Here is an 18,936-nt window from a genome sequence, read left to right on the forward strand (position 1 = left end):
CCTTAGTTGGGGAATAGTACCAAATGATCTTTTAGAAATGCAGATGTTAAAAACAAACAACAAACAAACAAACAAGTAGAGCAAAGCTCAACTAACAGTGCCTTCACAATGTCAGCACATTATTTTAAAAATGTAAAACATAGAAATAATACTATTTTCATTTCCTTGTTTGTCCACATGCAGTAAAAGAGCAAGAAAAGAAAAATTTCACAGATGAAGGAGATGTTCTATTTAATATGGGCACCAAGATTCTCCAGGAGTCTAAAAGCCAAAAACAAAAAGCAGAGTAAGTCTTTATGTAGTTACCTTAGCCAAGTTCAATTTCTAGGTTAAGTGAGGAAAAGTCCAAAACCTAGTTTATCATTTAAAGCTTATTAGGATAATACATTTATTTGCTCATAAACTTTCGTTTCTAAAGGGATCTACACATTATCACCCTAAACAAATAGGAGAATTGTGTATGAGATTGGGGTGCCTTTACATTAAGTGCAACACAGAATTTAGGCACTGATCTGAATGTTCAAGCAAAACATTGTTTTGGCTTTAATTCATTGGATATTTCAAATGAAATAAAATGTGTTATTTGAATTAGAGCAGTTGCTGTTGTAGCATGTTTTATTCTGCCGAACTGAGCATTTGCACAGCACATTATGGTTTCAAAGAATTTCCATGTGTGTGATTCTATTTTATCCTCAGATCAGTCTTAGGATGCAAGAAGCACTTCATTTTTCCCCTTTAAAAAGTTGGGAACTGAGATTCAACGATTTTAAAGTGAGGTAACTACAGATACACAGCTGAGAGGTGACCAGGCTATGGCTACAATGGTCTTACTTCATATCCTTTCTTTTTCTTTTTACTTATCTAAAGGGAGACAGAAATATCTTCTCTCTCTTCTCTCCCAGGGGAAGGGCACAACTTGAGGTTACCCTTCAAGGCTCTAACTAAGACTTTGAGATAAAATCCCAGCTCTATCATTTTACTGGCTGTGTAGTCCTGAGCAAGTTACTAAACTTTTTGTGCCCTGGATAATATAATCAAGTTCTCTGAACAGTGCCTGACACATAGTCATCAGTAGACAAGTGCTATTTTTTTTTTCTGGCCCCCTAATTGGTAAATGAAAGGCATGAAGGCAAAGAAAGCAAGTGTTTTGAAACAACGATAGAAAGAATAGACCCTGAACCTCTAACAAGACTTCTAGTTTTCACACAGATTAGGCACATTAGTCCTGGAGAAGAATCCTAGAGCTGTGGTAGCCAGCCCTAGACACAGCAAGAGCACAATCCATGAATTCTCTCTTAAAACCCAGCCTCTGAGGAGAGTGTAAGAGTAAAGAGGATGAGGGGCAGTCAACTATGAACCTGGCTGTAACATCGTCAATGTCCATTTATCAAGCACCTACTTTGCGCTAGTTACTGTTGCATGTGTAATGTTTTCCATTGCTCACAATGATACTGTGAGGCATAGATTATTATTTCCATATTATAGTACAGGAAATGAAGAGTTCAAAAGCTTCTGTAATTCTTCACCAGTGACAAAAAGAAGGAAGTAAAGGAGTTTTCTTCTCTCTAGAGGAAATTGACTTAGAAGCCTATAAAAGAGCAAGGGAAATACCCTCCAACAATGGGCATCACGCTGAACATCCCTGGGGGCTATCATGATGAGGACAGGATAAAATCAGGTCCCCAAAGTACAATCTAGCCTAACAGGGAAGTCATTTCACTAAGGCATCCACTGAGTAAATGAGTGAAAATGGCAAATTTTCAACCCCAGGGAAACCTTAGATTCTGTCTGATGGGACAAAATCATTCTTAGAATGTCCCAAGTAACTATCCACTTAGCCTTGAAGGGAGTGTTCCTCTTTGATTTAAACAATAGGGAGAAAACACAGTTTTATTAGTAAACTATCCATCAATGTGGGACACTTTATGCCAGCTCTTCTTATCTAGACCGTCTTGATTCAGTCCTTTCCCCAAAATGACGGAAGAACAGCATATTTTCACAGTAGGATAGATGCATCTATGGGTACAGGGTATCTAAAGTTGACTCTCCTGACCCTTCTGAGTTGGAAGCAATGGAGAACTGAAATCAAATCTGTTCATAAAAAGAGATTCCAGGAGTTGGTGAGAAAGCCAGGCAAAGCCCCTGTGTTATCAGGATAGCCCATTCTGTCCTTACATCAATCATACCTGTATAATCATGTCTAAGATTCAGGAAGGGGGAAATAAAAATGAATGCATACCCTACTGACTTAAGAGGAATCATTTCTTCCCATATAGTATTCTACTTCTTCTTTGTTTTGTAAAGGTATCCTACTTCTTCCTTGTTTTGTAACTTCCCAAGATGGAAGTGGCACAGATAAAAATGATATTAGTATTTTTGGCTCATTCACATCCACATTCTGGACCAATGCATTTATTCATTCATTCAGCTTCATTTATAAAATACATATATTTTGTACCAGGGATTGGACTCAGGAGCACTCTGCCACTGAGCCACATCCCCAGGCCTATTTTGTATTTTATTTAGAGACAGGGTCTCACTGAGTTGTTTAGCACCTTGCTTTTGCTAAAGCTGGCTTTGAACTTGCGATCTCCTGCTTCAGTCTCCTGAGCAGCTGGGATAATAGGCATGTGCCACTGCACTTGACCAGCTTCTTATATATGAATGGGGAACATTGTCGAATAAGTCAGCACTGTTAAAAATATAGATATTAGCCAGGCATGGTGGTGCATGCCTATAATCACAGTGGCTCAGGAAGCTGAGGTAGGAAGATTGCAAGTTCATCACCAGCCTCAGCAACTTAGCAAGCCCCTAAAAAACGTAGCAAGACCCTGTCTCTAAATAAAACATTTAAAAAAAAAGGACTGGGGATGTGATTCAGTGATTAAGTGCCCCTGAGTTCAATTCCCAGTACCAAACAAACAAACAGATATTATGCAATATCAGAGAGACAAAAACTTGTCTGAGGGAATCAGGAAACCTTAGTGACTGCCAGAATTGGTCCTTCCTTAATAATCACTGTCCATCAGCAAAGAAGGTTCTGGGAAAAGATGCCACTCCATACCAACTTATTGGTGTGCATTGATGAAGCATTTGGCCTTACCCCCGCCCCAACCCACTCACATTAGTATCCAATGCCAGATTGTTTATAGATGATAAAGACAGCTAACTGAATTTTATTGTTGAAATATTTTCAGGCTGCCCACTTTTTCCTTCTCGGGGATTTCAGCGCAGATTTTAATGTTATCTAACCAGAAGCATCTTTCCCTGGCCTTGTCTTCTGTTTCTGGTATTTTTCTGACAGGGAGGCCAGTGCCCCCTCTGACCACTGAATCAAAGGCATCTAACAAGGACTTGTTTTATAGCCTGTTGTTGCCTCCTGGTACTACATTGGATACACTATGGGATCCACCCACAGCCCATCTCCAGTTTCTGTGCCCTGGTGTCTGTTGGTACTCTTTTTGTTCCAGTAAGTTATGTAGTTGCATCAGCAAGCCATGTGACAGAAGGGCACAAGGGGGTCTGTATCCTTATATCAGGCTCTTTTCCTGATACAGAAGCAGGGTGTCAGACATTTACCTTCTTCCTTGTTTGTCTTTCAGCCTCCGGAATCTCAGCTTGTTTTAACCATGGTTAATTTCTTTCTTGATCTCCTAGATTCTGGTTTTCTACCTATTTTCATTCCACTAGAGTATTAACTATTTTAACATCTAGGACTCTGATGTCTAACTGAATGTCTCTCTGTCTGAGGGGCTTCTTGCCTGGCCTATTATACTCCAGCCTTTGCCCAGGGGCAGCCCATTTTTAGCATCAGTGTGGAGAGGCTGTACACAAAATTGAGTCTCCTGATCATTCTGAAGTGGAAGGAATGGTAGGGAGTGTGTGTGTATGTGTGTTTGTGTGTGTATTTTCCTATATTTGAGTCAAGGTCATGGATAGAGGTTAATGCTTTCTGGTTTTGCAACTACCAAAAAATAGAAGTTAGAAAAGTAAAAATAAATTCCCAAAGTACTCTTTGTCTCTGACACGTTTTGACCTTGTGATATTCTCCATCACTACTTGTTATACACATCAAGTCCAGGTGACTTTTGATTAGGACTAAGAATGCTGTGTAAGGTAATGCTATGACATCTATATTTTTAATCACTAATTTTTCATACCATTTACCACCTAATTACAGAACAATTATTGTGCCATAAAATGTTAGGATCAGTGCAATTGTCCTAATGGTAATAGCTAAATGTATTGAGTGATAACTCTGAACCAGGCACTATGCATGGATTATCTCATTTAATCTTCACAGTAACCCTATGAAGTAAGGAGAAGCTGAAGGAGATTAAATAACTTGACTCAAGTCCAGCTAATAAGTGGTAGAGCCAGGTTTCAAACCCAGGAAATCAGATTCTATAGAGCCCTGGCCATTACAGTTTTGTTTGGCTGTTGTTTTTCCAAACAGCCTGGCTTTGTTATATTGAAAATTAGTTTTGTTTCAGAAAATTATTTTTAAACATAAATAAATCACCATTTTCATAAGTTTCTTAGATGTGACATGGCAATTTTGTAATATTATTCTTATATTTCATTTTTTCAAAAAACAAATATTTATAAATAGTGGGGGTGGCTATGGGGAAGTTCACATTCTTAGAAAAATAACTAAATTTTTCACTTTATTTGGTATATAAGCTTGAGCATGAAATGGTCTATATATTTTTCTTTTTAGTGGCTTTATTATTTGTAAGATATATTTGAAATTATAATCCTATATTTATCTAGAGACAAAAGAAACCTACTGGTCTAACTAGAGATGTAATGGACTTCAGCTAAACTGCATTATTAGTATCACGACAACTGGGTCTTACTTGTTAGGGAGAAATCATATAATGGAAGGACAGAAAATTTCATTTTTGTAAATCAACCTTCTGACTTTATATTCTTGAACCAGAGCCTACATGCTTTTTGCCAAAGCAGCTGACATGGGAAATTTGAAAGCTATGGAGAAAATGGCCGATGCTTTGCTATTTGGAAATTTTGGCATGCAAAACATAACAGCAGCGATCCAATTATATGAGTCCTTGGCTAAAGAAGGATCATACAAAGCCCAAAACGTGAGTTTTGAAAGAAAATAAAACCTTAAATAGCCATATCCTGAAATAACTACAGACAAGCCACATATAAAAGGAGCTGAGCAACATATTCCCACTCAAATGCATAAACCCAGACCTACAAAGGTTACCACCAGAATGCACTGAAAAACTCCTATCTAGGCAGGAAGACTGCAGGAACCCAGGGTAAATTTTTCTAGCTCCATGGGTGACTTTCAGCAACCAAACAGAACTGCTCTTTAATCCACCTTCCTATCTTTCACATCCATGTGTGTGTTTTGACATCACTTAAGACCTCCAAACCCCTAACATAGTTAACATTTTATATAAAATGTGTTCATTTACATGAAGAAATATGAAACTGAATTTATTATCTTAGGGTGATATGTTTGCCTGATTTTTACTTTTCAAATATTTTACAAGCTAAATATGTTTCTTCTTCTATTTTAATAAATGTATTTTGTTTTATTCCAAGAATAACGTAGCCATTTGATAGAAGATCCAGAAAACAAATTAAAAAAAAAAATGAGTAAGCCCTTCACAAATCAACCATCCTGAATCAACTACTGTTAGAACTGCTTTATACTTTCACTTGGCTTCTTTCTCTGTGCATCTCTCTTTTTACATCATCCTAATTACAATGCAAGTGCATATATCATTTTATTTCTGGCTACTTTCACTTAATGTTGTAGCAAAAGCACATTTTCATATTGCTATAGTCTTTTTTCTTTTTTTCTGAACCAGACTTCAGAAAGAAGAAAGTAATCTAAAAGCCCCCACCCAGAGCTTTTTTATTTTGTTTTATTATGATTATTTTTAATCATCCAGGAAGATCCAGAATTGAGCTTTGGAGTCAAACTGACCTAAATTTGAATCCACTGTGACACTTGCTTATTGGATAATGTACTTAACAAAACCCTTTCCCCTTTCCTGCATGAGAATTTGACCTTTGGTTCACTCTCTCATTCTGTTTCCCAGGTAATCTGATAGAAATAAAATGCTATTTTTAGCTAGCATTTCTTATGATGGAAATGGTTTCTGATTGGCAAACTGCCTTGGGCGTAGGAGAAACTGTAATGAATCATTAAACCTGATAGTTGTAGTAATTCCTGTGGGGACCTTGTGTACTATGCCTTGTGGAGAAGGAGGCTTTTACATCAGGGTGGCTTTCATAGTCACCCAGTGTGGGTTTCACCTCCTTGCATGGGAGTCATCTTCTGAGGGATCAAAGATGATGGCTTCCGGAAGGGTTGTGTGAATTGCACCTGGACTTCCACAGAAAACAAGGCATGACTGCCCTGCTGGCACACTGTGGTGCCTGTACCTTATCCACCTGAATAAGTGGCAGCAAAGGTAGCCTATGGGATTCCTGTGAGTCCGTGTTTAGTTGAACCAAAAAAAGTTGGACCAGAAGACTCCTGTGGGGTGGGGCAACCTCTCTAATCTTCATCTGTAAAGTTAAGCTAATGATAAAAATTTGGGTGCCATGTCTATTTCACTGGTATATCTCTAACATTTGGCACAGTGTCTGGGACAAGAAATATAAGTTAAGTGAGTTATTAATCAATGATGAATGACTTAATGAAGTTATTATGAGAATTAAAATAATGTGTGAAGGCATTCAGTTCTATACCAGGAACACTGTAATTATTCAGGATTTTAAAAGGAGATTAGACAGGTGAGGTGGTGCATGCCTGTAATCCCAGCAACTTCAGAGACTGATGCAGAAGGATCACAAGTTGGGAGGACAGCCTCAGCAACTTAGTAAGGCTCTGTCTTATAATCAAAGTTTTAAATGACTGAGGTGTAGCTCAGTAGTAGAGTGCTTGCTTGAGCATGAGCATGAAGTCTTGGTTTAATCCCCAGCATGGCCAAAAAAAAAAAAAAATGGGGATAATGTGAAGTCATACAAAATTTCAGTCAGAGAGGATGATATAAATATGATTGTTCCCACTATTATTATTCTAGAATTTTCCCTATGACTATACAGAATTACTATTTTACAGAAGTGAGATCATATTTATTCACTGCTCCCATAATATGCTTTTTGAAACTAAAAGTTATATTTTTTTCATAATCTGCTCTTTATTCACTTAATATATTATTGATGTCTTTACATATAATACAAATAGATCAGCATTATCATTTTAGAGATTCACACAATCTTAATTAATTTATGTTATTGAATACTGTTTTTAATGAGGGCATTTTTCTTGCACATAGATGTAAAATAATTCCATAAACAGACTTGTAATGGTCATAATAAAATGTGAAAAATTATTAAATCTTCATTTTCCATATTTGGTTAACCAAAACTATAAATTTCCAAGACAAAACAAATTATATTACCACCAATATTACCACCATTTTCACCACTAAAAATTATGTCACCTAATTCCTTTTCAAAGTAGAGAACATGTATTTTGTTTTTTAGAGGGTATATAAACACATTAATTAAGTCAACAATTACTTCTTGGATACCCACTATGTGCCTAACATAATCCAGTTGATGGAGAGAAAAAGGTAAATAGATTAAAGTTTTTCTGGGTCAATCTAAAATAAAAACAAATAATTTTAGCACAATTTAGGTGGACCACAGTTAATTCATATACATAAAGTGCTTTAGGGATAGAAGAGATTCAGACTAGTTCTGCCTGGAGCAGGTAAAGGAAGTAATATTTGCCTTGAGTTTAGAAAATGGGCTCAAAGCAATATCAAAGATATTACTTGTCTATATTTTTAAAAAGCTTTTGATACAAGGTCAAAATAGGACTACCCCCCATAAAATTCTACATTAATATAAATTATACATAAAAGATATGGATTTGGAGAAGAAAATTAAAGGAATACAAATAGAAGGGTTCAAATTATCTCTGCTGATGACACAATCTTTTATTTGGAAGTCCCAAAGAACTCCATCAGAAGACTTCTAGAGTTGATAAACAAATGTGGTAAAGTAGCAGGATACCAGACCAACATACACAAATCAATCCCTCTCCTATACTTCAATAATGAAACTGCTGAAAAATAAATCAGAACACTATCCCATTCACAATAACCTAATAAATAAAACTTGGGAATTAATCTAATTAATATGAAGGACCTCTACAAAGAAAACAGCAAAAAAAAAAAAAAAAAAAAAGCAAGAAGACACAAGATGGGAAGGAAGGCCTTCCATGTTCTTGCATAGGCAGATTTAATGTTGTTTAAATGTCCCTACTTCCAAAAGCACTATACAGATTCAATGCAGTCCCCATCAAAACCCAAGACATTCTTCACAGAACTAGAAAAAAGCAGTTATGAAATTCACTCGGAATAATAAAGAGATCCAGAATAGCCAAAGCAATCCTGAGCAACTACAGTTTCACTCTAGCTCATCTGGTTATTGCATCCAGTTAATTCCTTCAGTTAATGTGATTACCTTTAGTCAGTTATACCTCGTTATTGTTACCCTAGTTAGAGTGCTTATTGTACATTCACACACCACTCTCTAATCCAATTGCTTGCCATTGGCTTTAAGGAGAATCCAATGGGAGAATACTGGCTGAGTGCTAACTTAATGCCAGAGGGAACAGCTCTACATATAAGACAACTAGCCATGTATTATCACAGTCATTTTTTTTTTAAAGAGAGAAACAGGCATTATAGGGACAGTGTTCCAGGAAATGTACAGTTACAGGCTTCAGGGTGTCATGGTGTAGTAAGCAGAGCAGGTATTCCCAAGCCAGTAGGTTTGATTGTTGATGACACCAGATTCTAAAACCTAGCATTTCTAACATCTTTTGTTTATTCTTTTGGTATCCCTGAAGAATTACTTCCCCAAATCTCAAATTTCCCAAGCCTAAAAAAAGGGATTGATAATAATATCCATAATATTTCACAAGGTTGCTGTAAGAACTAAATATTAATGAATACTGTTATAAAACAATTTTAGTCTCAACAGTTTCATCTTTGGGGACTGACTATCAGTCCTTCTTTGCATCTCAGTTCCAACACTGGCTCCTCATGACTTGTCTTTTCTGAGTCTCAATTTCCTCATCTGTAAAATGGGGATATTTGTCTAATATATGTGTGTATGGTCTCAAGGAGGATAGGGTCAGAAGAAAAAGTTTATGATCCAAAAGATCCCATGTGCAAAATTCAGCCACACTGTTTGCTGAAATGCTGAAATACAATATTGTAAGAAGCCTCTACCAAGTCCCTCTTCTGCCCTCCCTGATGTGGACACCCTTTTATTCCTCACTCAGATACTCTTCATCCAAAACTCTCCATGAACAGGAAGATTCCAGGACCCTGCTTCAGCACAACAGTTGTATTCAATTCTAATTCTAATGTGGCTTTGAGTCCATATTTTGACTACCATTTCTTCATCACTATAGGAAAATCTGTTTCCAATAGCAAGTCCTCTTGCACTTCATTTATTTTTGTACAAAGAACAACTACTTAAAGAGATTTTGTGCCACAAACAATGCTTAATTTGATGACTGATGGCTCGATCAAGCTGGATACAGGCCATCCATATTGATTACAACTCTGAAATGGGACTTCTACTATTTATGCCAATCTGATATAGGAATCTTGCCTGCACTGCTGAAAGTATTTCTGGGAACTGTGAGAACCATGTTGCAACAAAAACATGGCTAAAGAAACTGGAATGTGACAGAATGATAATGAAAAAGAATGGAGGGGGGAGGGATAGAGAGGGAGGAAGGGAATGGCAGAGGTAGGGAGAGAGAAAAACTACCAACTCTCATGGGAAATAGAAAGAAGGTAAAGAGTAATCAGTAATAATGAAATATAATAACGAGAGGAGCCTGGAGTGTCAGAGATCTAGTACAGACACAAATTAATGAAGAAAAACAAAACCAAAAAAAGATAAGAATTCATATTGGAAAGTGGCATTGAGGGGATAGGGACAATGCAATTTCAGGCTATTGTACAAAGGGAAGCTAAATGAGGAAAAGAGGCATTCTTATTTCTTTTCATTCACCTAGTAAAAATCCAAATAAACTGAAGGAAATCCTGATAAGAGCAACAAAAGTAATTAAAGTTATAAAGATAGTCCTTATATTGGTTTTCAAAGGATCTATAACAATGAGAACTAGTAATTAATAATCTTCATGAAAATGATGGAAATTGAGGATTTTTCAGTCAGATCCTCGTGGATGTCCTAAGATATTGTGTCTTATAAGGCTAGAGGTAGATAAGTTATTTATTTTTTTACTCCAGAATAGAAACTCTCTTGTCCCTTCATATTGATGAACTGTGCTCAACAGAAAGTTCGTTAATTTTCCAAACAGAAAACTAAAATTAAACCTCTTTTGCTTTAGGAATCAAGAAATGGATAATTCACATTTTATTACTCTTAACATTTAAGTTCATGATGATGATCTCTAAGTGGTAGTATTATGCATGACTATTATTTTCTTATTTAAAAAAATACTTTTCTGAGCCTGGCACTTCTTGAAGTGTTTCGTGGAAGGACTACAGTTAGTAGCACTATGCTACTAATGAAAAAGAGTCACTTTAGTATCAATCTAGTGATCAGTTTGATAATTCTAGGATTACCTGTATAGGACATTCCTCCTGGATGTTTATGTTCCTTTTCTATTAAGAGTACAGACAGTATCTGAGTTTCTCATTAGGGTTTATTCATGCTTTTCTTTGGTATGCAATTTGAGCAAAAACTAATGATCACAGGTGCTTTCAAGCCTCATACAGTAATTAAAGGAACATTGTCTAAGTTTTTTTCTCCTTTAGTAATTTCTTCTATAAAAAGGTAAAAGAAGGAATATTTAATTTTTAAATTATTATTATGGAACCTGAGTAATTTGTTTTGAAGTACAATAAAATATCCTTTACACGCAACTCTACATTTAAATCCCAACTACTGAAACAGTTCCTTAGAAACCATGCCACAATGGTCAAGTTCAGAGTCAAGTCTTATGAACAATCCAATTTGCAGAGCTTGACCTTTTAAAACCACTGCAAGTGTCCTTGCTGTCATCACTATTTTGTAACTTCCCTTTCGACTCAGACCTTTCTCTCTACTGGATTAAGATTTAATCATTCAACAATCCATCTTATTTCATCTCACCCTTATCTCTGAATTACTGAATACTAAAAACTGGTGATTGTGAAGTTGTGAGGTAACAATCCCCAAGTGTAGAGAACTAGGATAATGCTGACAATGAGCAGTATATTTTACTACTTTACAGTTCACATCTTTTGATTTCCTCTAGTTCTCTGGCATGCTTTAAGCAACATAAAAAAATAAAATGAAATGAAAGTTGAGTCCTTCATAGAATTAGTTCAAAATCATTCAGTGTTATTTTTCTATTGAAGAGTAAGTATAACCAAGGTTTGGTTATTATGGTTTTAAACCCTATTTTTTAGAGTGAGCTTTATACAGAGGAACACTCCCCTCCCCAGTCACAGTGGAATTGTAACTCCACACAATCCCTCTTTACAACTTCATGAGGTCACATATTTTCCCAGGGGGATCAGACCAAATTGTGTGATAGGCTATGCACAAAAAGATACACTATTGGTAAAAGTATCTTAAAATACAAGCTTACTGAATAGAACTGTACCTTCATTTTCTTATATAAAGGTCAGAATATTTGTTTACTGTCAAAGTTTCTGAATAACTGAATGAGATTCTAAATTGAACAAAAGAAAAAAGAGTTGCAAGAAAAATTTAAAAATCTAATATTGGCTAGAGATGTCCTTAAAAAGAACCAATTTAGCCATTTTAAAACATATATTGCAAGGGTTAAAGGAGTAAAAGGATTGCAGATGCTTGCCATTTGTAATAGCCTTTATGATTAACTTTCCTAAAAAGAGAATTTTTAAGACTAAAGAGGAATTTGCAAAATCATAGAAGATATTTTTAATTTTCAGCATATTTATATAAATGATTCATACATATTAGAGCTATTATCCTTTTGGAAAGTGAACTCTCAGTCAATTTCCTAATTTAAAAAGTAACAAATTTCTTTATCCTAGAAATTGCAGTAAAAAGTTTAAGAAATTGCTCATTTTTTTACTTGATTGATTTATTAGACCTTGATGCATCTTGACTTTAGACATTTGACAAAGTCTTACATGACATTCTCAAGAACTTGGATGAAAAAATATAAATGTGGGCTTGATAATGGTAGATGGAAAGTGGTTATAGTAAGTGATAGTTGAAGAATGGATAGGAGAACAAGCCTGGAGATTTGTACTAGTCCAGGTAGCTCACAGCAGAAAGGTACTGGAAGAAATGAATTTGAGAGATAGTACATCCCAATAAATCCACCGTAAGTTGAAAACGCATTTAATACACATCACCTGCCAACATCATAGGTCAGAAACACAGTATTCATAGAAGATTGGTTGTTTACCTCCATGATCACATGACCGACTGGGAGGTGTAGCTCACTGCTACTGTTCAGTCCAGCATACCAAGAGAAGTATTATGTCCTATATTACTAGCCAAGGAAAGGGCCAAAATTCAAAATTTGAAGTATAGCTTTTACTGAATGTATATTGCTTTATACCAGTGTAAAGCTGAAAAATCATACATAGGCTAGATCATCATAAGTTGGAAACCATCTATCCTAGACTTACAGATCCCTGCTCAGTTTAGTGCTCCATCCTGATGACTTCTTAACTGGGTTCTGAAGTTCTCAGAAAGGCTTTTGAATCATATATTATGTGTCTCTTGTGGGACGCAATCTGGGGCTTCCTATTCTTCCATTTTGCTCTGTGATTGGACTTTCACTTTTTAATCAATATGCTTCTTACTGTTTTAATATTTTATATCAATCACATTTTATTTTAAAAATATGAATTATAAATATCCAAATTCAATTTTTAAAATACTGAAAGAAAAAAAAACCTTATTTCCAGGAAAGAAAAACACATAAAGACCACTGCTGTGGTTTTATTTTCCCACAGTACCAGGGATTGAACCCAGGGGCACTTAACCACTGAGCCACATCCCAGCCCCTTTTTTTTAAATATTTTTTTTAGGGGCTGAGGCTGTGGCTCAGTGTAGAGCACTTGTAGCATGTGTGAGGCACTGGGTTCAATTCTTAGCACCACATATAAATAGATGAGTAAAATAAGGTCCATATATCTATAAAAAATATGTATTTTTTTAGTTGCTGATAGACTTTTATTTTATTTATTTACAAGTAGTGCTGGGAATCAAAGCCAGTGCCTCACTCACACCAGGCAAGTGCGCTACTGCTGAGCCCCAGCTCCAGCCCCTCCCCAGCCCTTTTTTATATTTTATTTTATTTTTTGGTACTGGAGATTGAACTCAGGGGCACTTGACCACTGACCCACATCCCCAACTCTATTTTGTCTTTATTTAATAGAGACAGGGTCTCACTGAGTTACTTAGTTCCTCACCTTTGCAGAGGCTGGCTTTGAACTCATGATTCTCCTGTCTCAGCCTCCTGAACTAAACTGCTGGAATTACAAGCGTGTGCCACTGTGCCAGCTTTTATATTTTATTTTGAGGCAGGGTCTTGCTAAGTTGCTCAGAGTCTTGCCAAGTTGCTGAGGTTGGCTCTGAACCTGTGATCCTCCTGCTTCAGCTGCCCAAGCTGCTGGATTATAGGTATGTGCTACTGCACAGGGCAAGACCACTGGTTTGATTATTATGATCTTTTCTAAAGTACAGTAAGAATTAACTTATATTCACATATATTTTACAATCCTCTCACTACTGTGACCTTTTCCAAAATCTTACAGTCTTACACTTTGTTATGGCATAAGAAAAAAATATTACAACTTATGCTCTTATGGAGCAGGTGTTTTAAGTGTGCCTTATCAATATAGATGGAATTGTGAAATAAATTGATTCGTTGAATTTCATTTTTTTCCTTTTTCACTTTAGGCATTAGGATTTTTGTCTTCTTATGGAATAGGAATGGAATATGATCAAGCCAAGGTAAAGTTATTTTTTTTCTAAAGCAAAACTGATTTCTTTAAAAGAGGCATTGAATAGAATCTATTCTTTAAATAAAGGGGCTCACTCTACTGTGATGGTTGGAAGCACCACTCAACAGAAATTAAGCATTCTTCTACCATAAATTTCTTAAAGTCTTATATTTTTGGTTCTTCCATGTAGGTAGGTAATATCTACTTTATAGGGATTTTGGGGTGATGAAATATCATATGTACTGCCCTTTTCACAGGCTCCTCAGCCTGATAACTCCCCAAAGATGGTAACCATCTCAATAAAACAGAGTGAAAAATTGGAATTTATTTTGAAATGGCTCAAGGTTCATTATGGGTAGAAGTAAAAAAGCAATGGTTTGTTTGAATTACAAATTTAGAAAACTAATATATTTTTATTTTATTTATTTATTTTTTACTTTATTTAATTTATTTATTTTTAGGCTCTCATATATTATACTTTTGGAAGTGCTGGAGGAAGCATGATGTCCCAGATGATTTTGGTTTGTAAATGAAATATTCTCGGGCCAAAGTAGGTATATTATAAAAATAGCATTAATTAAGAATATACATGCTTGTGTTTTAGGGGTACAGATATTTGTCAGGAATCAATGTTCTACAGAATTGTGAAGTTGCCCTAAATCATTACAAGAAAGTGGCAGATTATAGTGAGTAATTTTAATAATTTATTTTAAGATAAACAGACTTGGGACTGGGGGGTGTAGCTCAGTGGTTCATAGAGTGTTTGCCTAGCTTGTGCAAAAGCCTGTGTTCAGTATCCAACACTACAAAAAAACGAACGACAAACCAAATCATACTTGCCAAGGAATTAAAATTAAATTAATAAATAAATACCAGTTGACATAAACATATGAAAATATTAAAGACCTATGCTTTTAACATCTGCTATAATGCAATTCATGTAATACAGTATGGAGTTTCTGTTCCCTTAATATTTTTCAAAAAGTTTAAATGATTGTGCTTCTCTTTTATTTTTGTTAGTACATAAATCCCCAAATATTTTTGTCTTGTTCTTGTGATATTCATTTCTTAAACCAAGAATTTGAGTGTAGCACTAATAAATATTAAGCAGTTCCCCTAAATCTAACATGTAAAATATGAAATGGCTTGTTAAAAGTTCTTAATGAAATGAATGTAAGATGCATACATTAGAGATATCTATCACTGCACTTGAGAACAATTCAGGTACTCATTATTCTATTGCCCTTTTGTCTACAAAAAGAAAAAAATATAGAGCATGAGGCTGTGTTTCTAGAATCACTTTGAAAGTTGTTTGGGACATTTCATCTTGCAACATCACTGAAGTTGCTTACATAATAGAGTTTTTTAAATATAAGTCTTCCAAGAAGTGAATAATGTGAAGTCCATTTGGTTGATTTCTGTAATCAGAATGACATCTAAATATATACCTTTGGAAATATTGGGATCTGAGAAAAGAAAGAGAAAAAAACTCTTTTTAAATTCAAGATGCTGTGTATAACAAGATCATTTCATATGCTTAATAAAATGGGAATCTCTGTGTATATATTTTGAACTGCACAATTTGTTAGGTGTATTCAAACACATTTATATTATTTTCAGACTATCTGTAAGAAATAATTAAGGAGAAGTTATTATTTCTATACTTCAGTCCTAGAAATATCAGAGTTATAGATGGGGTCAGTTGTTTGCTTCTAAAATCTCTTGCTTGATCACCCTTGGCCAACATGTTCAGGAGCATCTGATATATGTTAACAATATTTACAGGGTTGCAAAGAAAAACTAGGTTTCTTTCACATTTCTCTGAACCAAATAAAATTCAGCAAATTTTTGTTTCCCATGAATCTTTCCTTTCTGTCAAAAGATCAGATTTCTGTACAATTTAAGCAGTATAAACCTAACACTGTTTCTTCTAAGTTGACTGTTATCTCTTGCAGCCTGAGTTTTCTAGCTGTTCTCTGGCTTGTTTCTATTCACAGTTGCTGACAATTTGGAAAAAAGTGAAGGTATTCCAGTGGAAAAAGTGAGACTAACTGAGAGACCTGAAAATCTGAGTTCTAACAGTGAGATATTGGATTGGGACATATACCAATACTATAAATTTTTGGCAGAAAGAGGAGATGTTCAGATACAAGTAATGTATACAGATGAGACTGAATTCTTAGAACATGCAAATGAGAGGGACTTGGTTTCCTCTGAGTGCTAGGGGGGTTAACAGTGCCCTATCCTGAATGGGAATGGAAAGAGACACCCTCCCCTCTTTGCCCTACTCCTATTTTGTCTCCTGTCATTTGAAGTTCTTTTGGTCTATTGAAGAGCTAGTTGCCATAGTAATAGCAAAAATTTTTTTTCATTTCTTTCTGAAAAAATTCTTTTTAAAAAAACCCTAGATTTTAATTATAGAAGAAAAAAAAAAAAGCACCATCCAATGTTGGTTTTAATACAAATGAATTCCTACAAGGATCCAGGAGCATTCTGTCTCTGGGAATGGAACAGCATTTGTGTGACCTTTGCGAGCCAAGAATAAAGGAACCTAGGTTCATGTGTCTGGGCATTGCTGTACACCAGCTACCAGGCTTCCTGCCACTTGAGGAAGCCATATGCCCAAGAGCAACCAATTACCCAGTATAAGATAGAGTCTGGAATGTTTCCCTGCTTCTTTCAAAACATGTCTACTGCATCAAACTGAATCAACATGCTGTAGTAAAATCACCAATGTTTTCTTTTATCTAAATTAATATTACTGCTTAATCATTTTTAAAATTCATTATTCCTAGGTATCTCTTGGACAATTACATCTAATTGGGAGGAAAGGTCTAGATCAGGATTACTATGTAAGTCAATCTCAAAATTCAGTCATATGGGGTGGGGAGGATAGTGATGAAGGAGGCTGGTGCAACAGTTAAAGGGGAAGAAAGAAAGGTGGAAGAATTGCTAAGGAAAGCACCCCTGCTGTTTCCTTAGTCAGATCTGCTTGCTAGCTTCTGTGGAAGAACAAAGTTCACCACAGGGAGTGTTTTCCTAGCTGCTTTGAAGTACAAAGGGGTAGGAACTTCTGAGGAGCATTTGGGGAGGTATCCATGCTACAACAGAACTGTTGGACTATGGTTAGCAATTCTGCAGAAAGTCCACCAGGGAAGTTCCTGCTGAAAAGCCTGAGGACCACACTCATCCCTCTTTGGTTTAATCCGAGGACTCACTGCTTTTAATATAATTAAAAATATGTTAAACATCTGTAAATTTGCAAAACTCCTTTAAATCATTTTGCATAAACTTACCTTATCCTAATGAGGTTAGAGGATTAATTAACCACTCAAATTTAGAGTAGAGGAAGAAAAAGAAAAGCAAATAAACTTGACCTGCACAGGATCATCCTCAGTAAGATGCCAGAGTACAGGAGAAGTTTTTGTCTGTATTATGATTGCGGTTTCAAAGCCCTAATCATATCAAAGACCTAGGAAAATAATTGGAATTCTTTTGAAAAGATGATTTTATAGCCCTTGTCATTTTTATGGGAGCTATGCACTCATTGTCTCAAAGGAACACAAACTATTCAACATAATCTCAATGGCTAAGTGATGAAAATTACTCCTTTATAAGGCTGTTACATAAAAAAGGATCTGTTATTATTTTCCATTTCACTTTATATTGGTATTTTATGAATGTCTTTGATACTATATTTTGTATTTTATATAAGGTACAATAAGCATCAGGTAAATATCAAATTTAATTTCATAAAATGTGATACAATACATAGCAATTTAAATTAGCATTTAAATTCCAAGATAGTTCAATTGAAGGTTTTCAGATTTCTAAAATTCTAATCATAAATAAGCTTTTAGCTTCTTAGATGGAAAGTTCTGAATTCATAATATTACTCCAATATCAGATTCCAACCTGCAATGAGTTTCTCATGTTAATCACAGGATGCATAACTGGGAAGAGTTTCTCATTTTCCAAAAACATGAACTGTGGGTGTCAAGTCACCCATACCTCAACCATAAGGATGCCACACCAATTTTGTACAGCACAATAAACCCTATAAAGTTATGTACTTCCAGTCAACCCTAACAAGCCATGAACATCCAGATGTGAGCTGAAGCCACCTCAGGTGAGAGTGAAGTATAAGCCCAGGGCCAGCACTGAAGGATTCCAGGGCTGTAGTGGCAACAGCCCAGCAGCTGGTCATCACCAGGCACTTAGTAAGGCTTTTTCACAGAGGATGTCTTATATGTTTTACAAATGAGGACCTGAAGCTGTAGAGACAATTGCTTCAAGGCTCACAGCTGGAATGTAAGGTTGTTTATGCAGAATTTGAACTCAGACCTTAAGCATTCCAAACCTATGCTCTTCCTGTTAAACTTTATATCCTTATGACCTAAGCCCCCCAAAAGGAATCCTCTATCATCTGTTTCTCTGTTTACAAAGCAAGAAGGAATAACATGATCTCAAAGATTCCTTTATCTTGGGTTGGGCTTCTTGCTTCCAATTCAGACATCCCAAGAAGGCAAATTATATTCAAGAACTATTCTAGTGGCTCAGGCTGTCACTCTCTGGGTCAACTCAGGCTGGTCTTTTCTTCTTTCCTCAACCTAATAAATCTGAACTTGATAGGAGGCTCCAGTTAAAATCTCAAACCTTAAGACTGAGAGGTTTATGTATCAGTTATCTTAATCTGCATGAAAAAAAAAACACTCCAAAATTAGGTGGCTTAAAACAACAGTCATTTACTTAATTCATGATCTGGAGAGGCCAGTGATTTTGGCTATGCTTGGTTTAACAATACTGGTCTGGGCCAGGCTTGGCTAATCTTAGCTGAACTTGCTCATGTATCTGTAGTTAGCTAGAGTATTAGCTGGAGGTACCTGGTTTATATTGG

The 18,936-nt window shown here is 35.7% G+C and overlaps 1 protein-coding gene across 2 annotated transcripts in view; it reads left to right on the forward strand.

Annotated features, from left to right (window-relative positions):
• Window positions 1-221: 221 nt before the first annotated feature.
• Window positions 222-18,936, forward strand: part of Sel1l2 (SEL1L2 adaptor subunit of SYVN1 ubiquitin ligase) — a 49,084-nt gene continuing 30,369 nt past the window's right edge. Inside the window, exons 1-7 of one of the 2 annotated variants that reach the window (XM_046433862.2) lie at window positions 222-286; window positions 4,943-5,105; window positions 13,996-14,049; window positions 14,501-14,560; window positions 14,644-14,725; window positions 16,037-16,191; window positions 16,835-16,891. In XM_046433862.2, the coding sequence (XP_046289818.2) occupies window positions 237-286; window positions 4,943-5,105; window positions 13,996-14,049; window positions 14,501-14,560; window positions 14,644-14,725; window positions 16,037-16,191; window positions 16,835-16,891 (621 nt within the window). In that variant the 5' untranslated portion in view covers window positions 222-236. The remainder of the gene's footprint in view (window positions 287-4,942; window positions 5,106-13,995; window positions 14,050-14,500; window positions 14,561-14,643; window positions 14,726-16,036; window positions 16,192-16,834; window positions 16,892-18,936) is intronic. The other variant, XM_058575658.1, reaches the window with a different exon arrangement.

Source organism: Marmota monax, unplaced genomic scaffold (assembly GCF_021218885.2).
Source record: "Marmota monax isolate L192 unplaced genomic scaffold, Marmota_monax_Labrador192_F-V1.1 WCK01_AAM20220418_F8-fsc00014, whole genome shotgun sequence".
NCBI lineage: Eukaryota > Metazoa > Chordata > Mammalia > Rodentia > Sciuridae > Marmota > Marmota monax.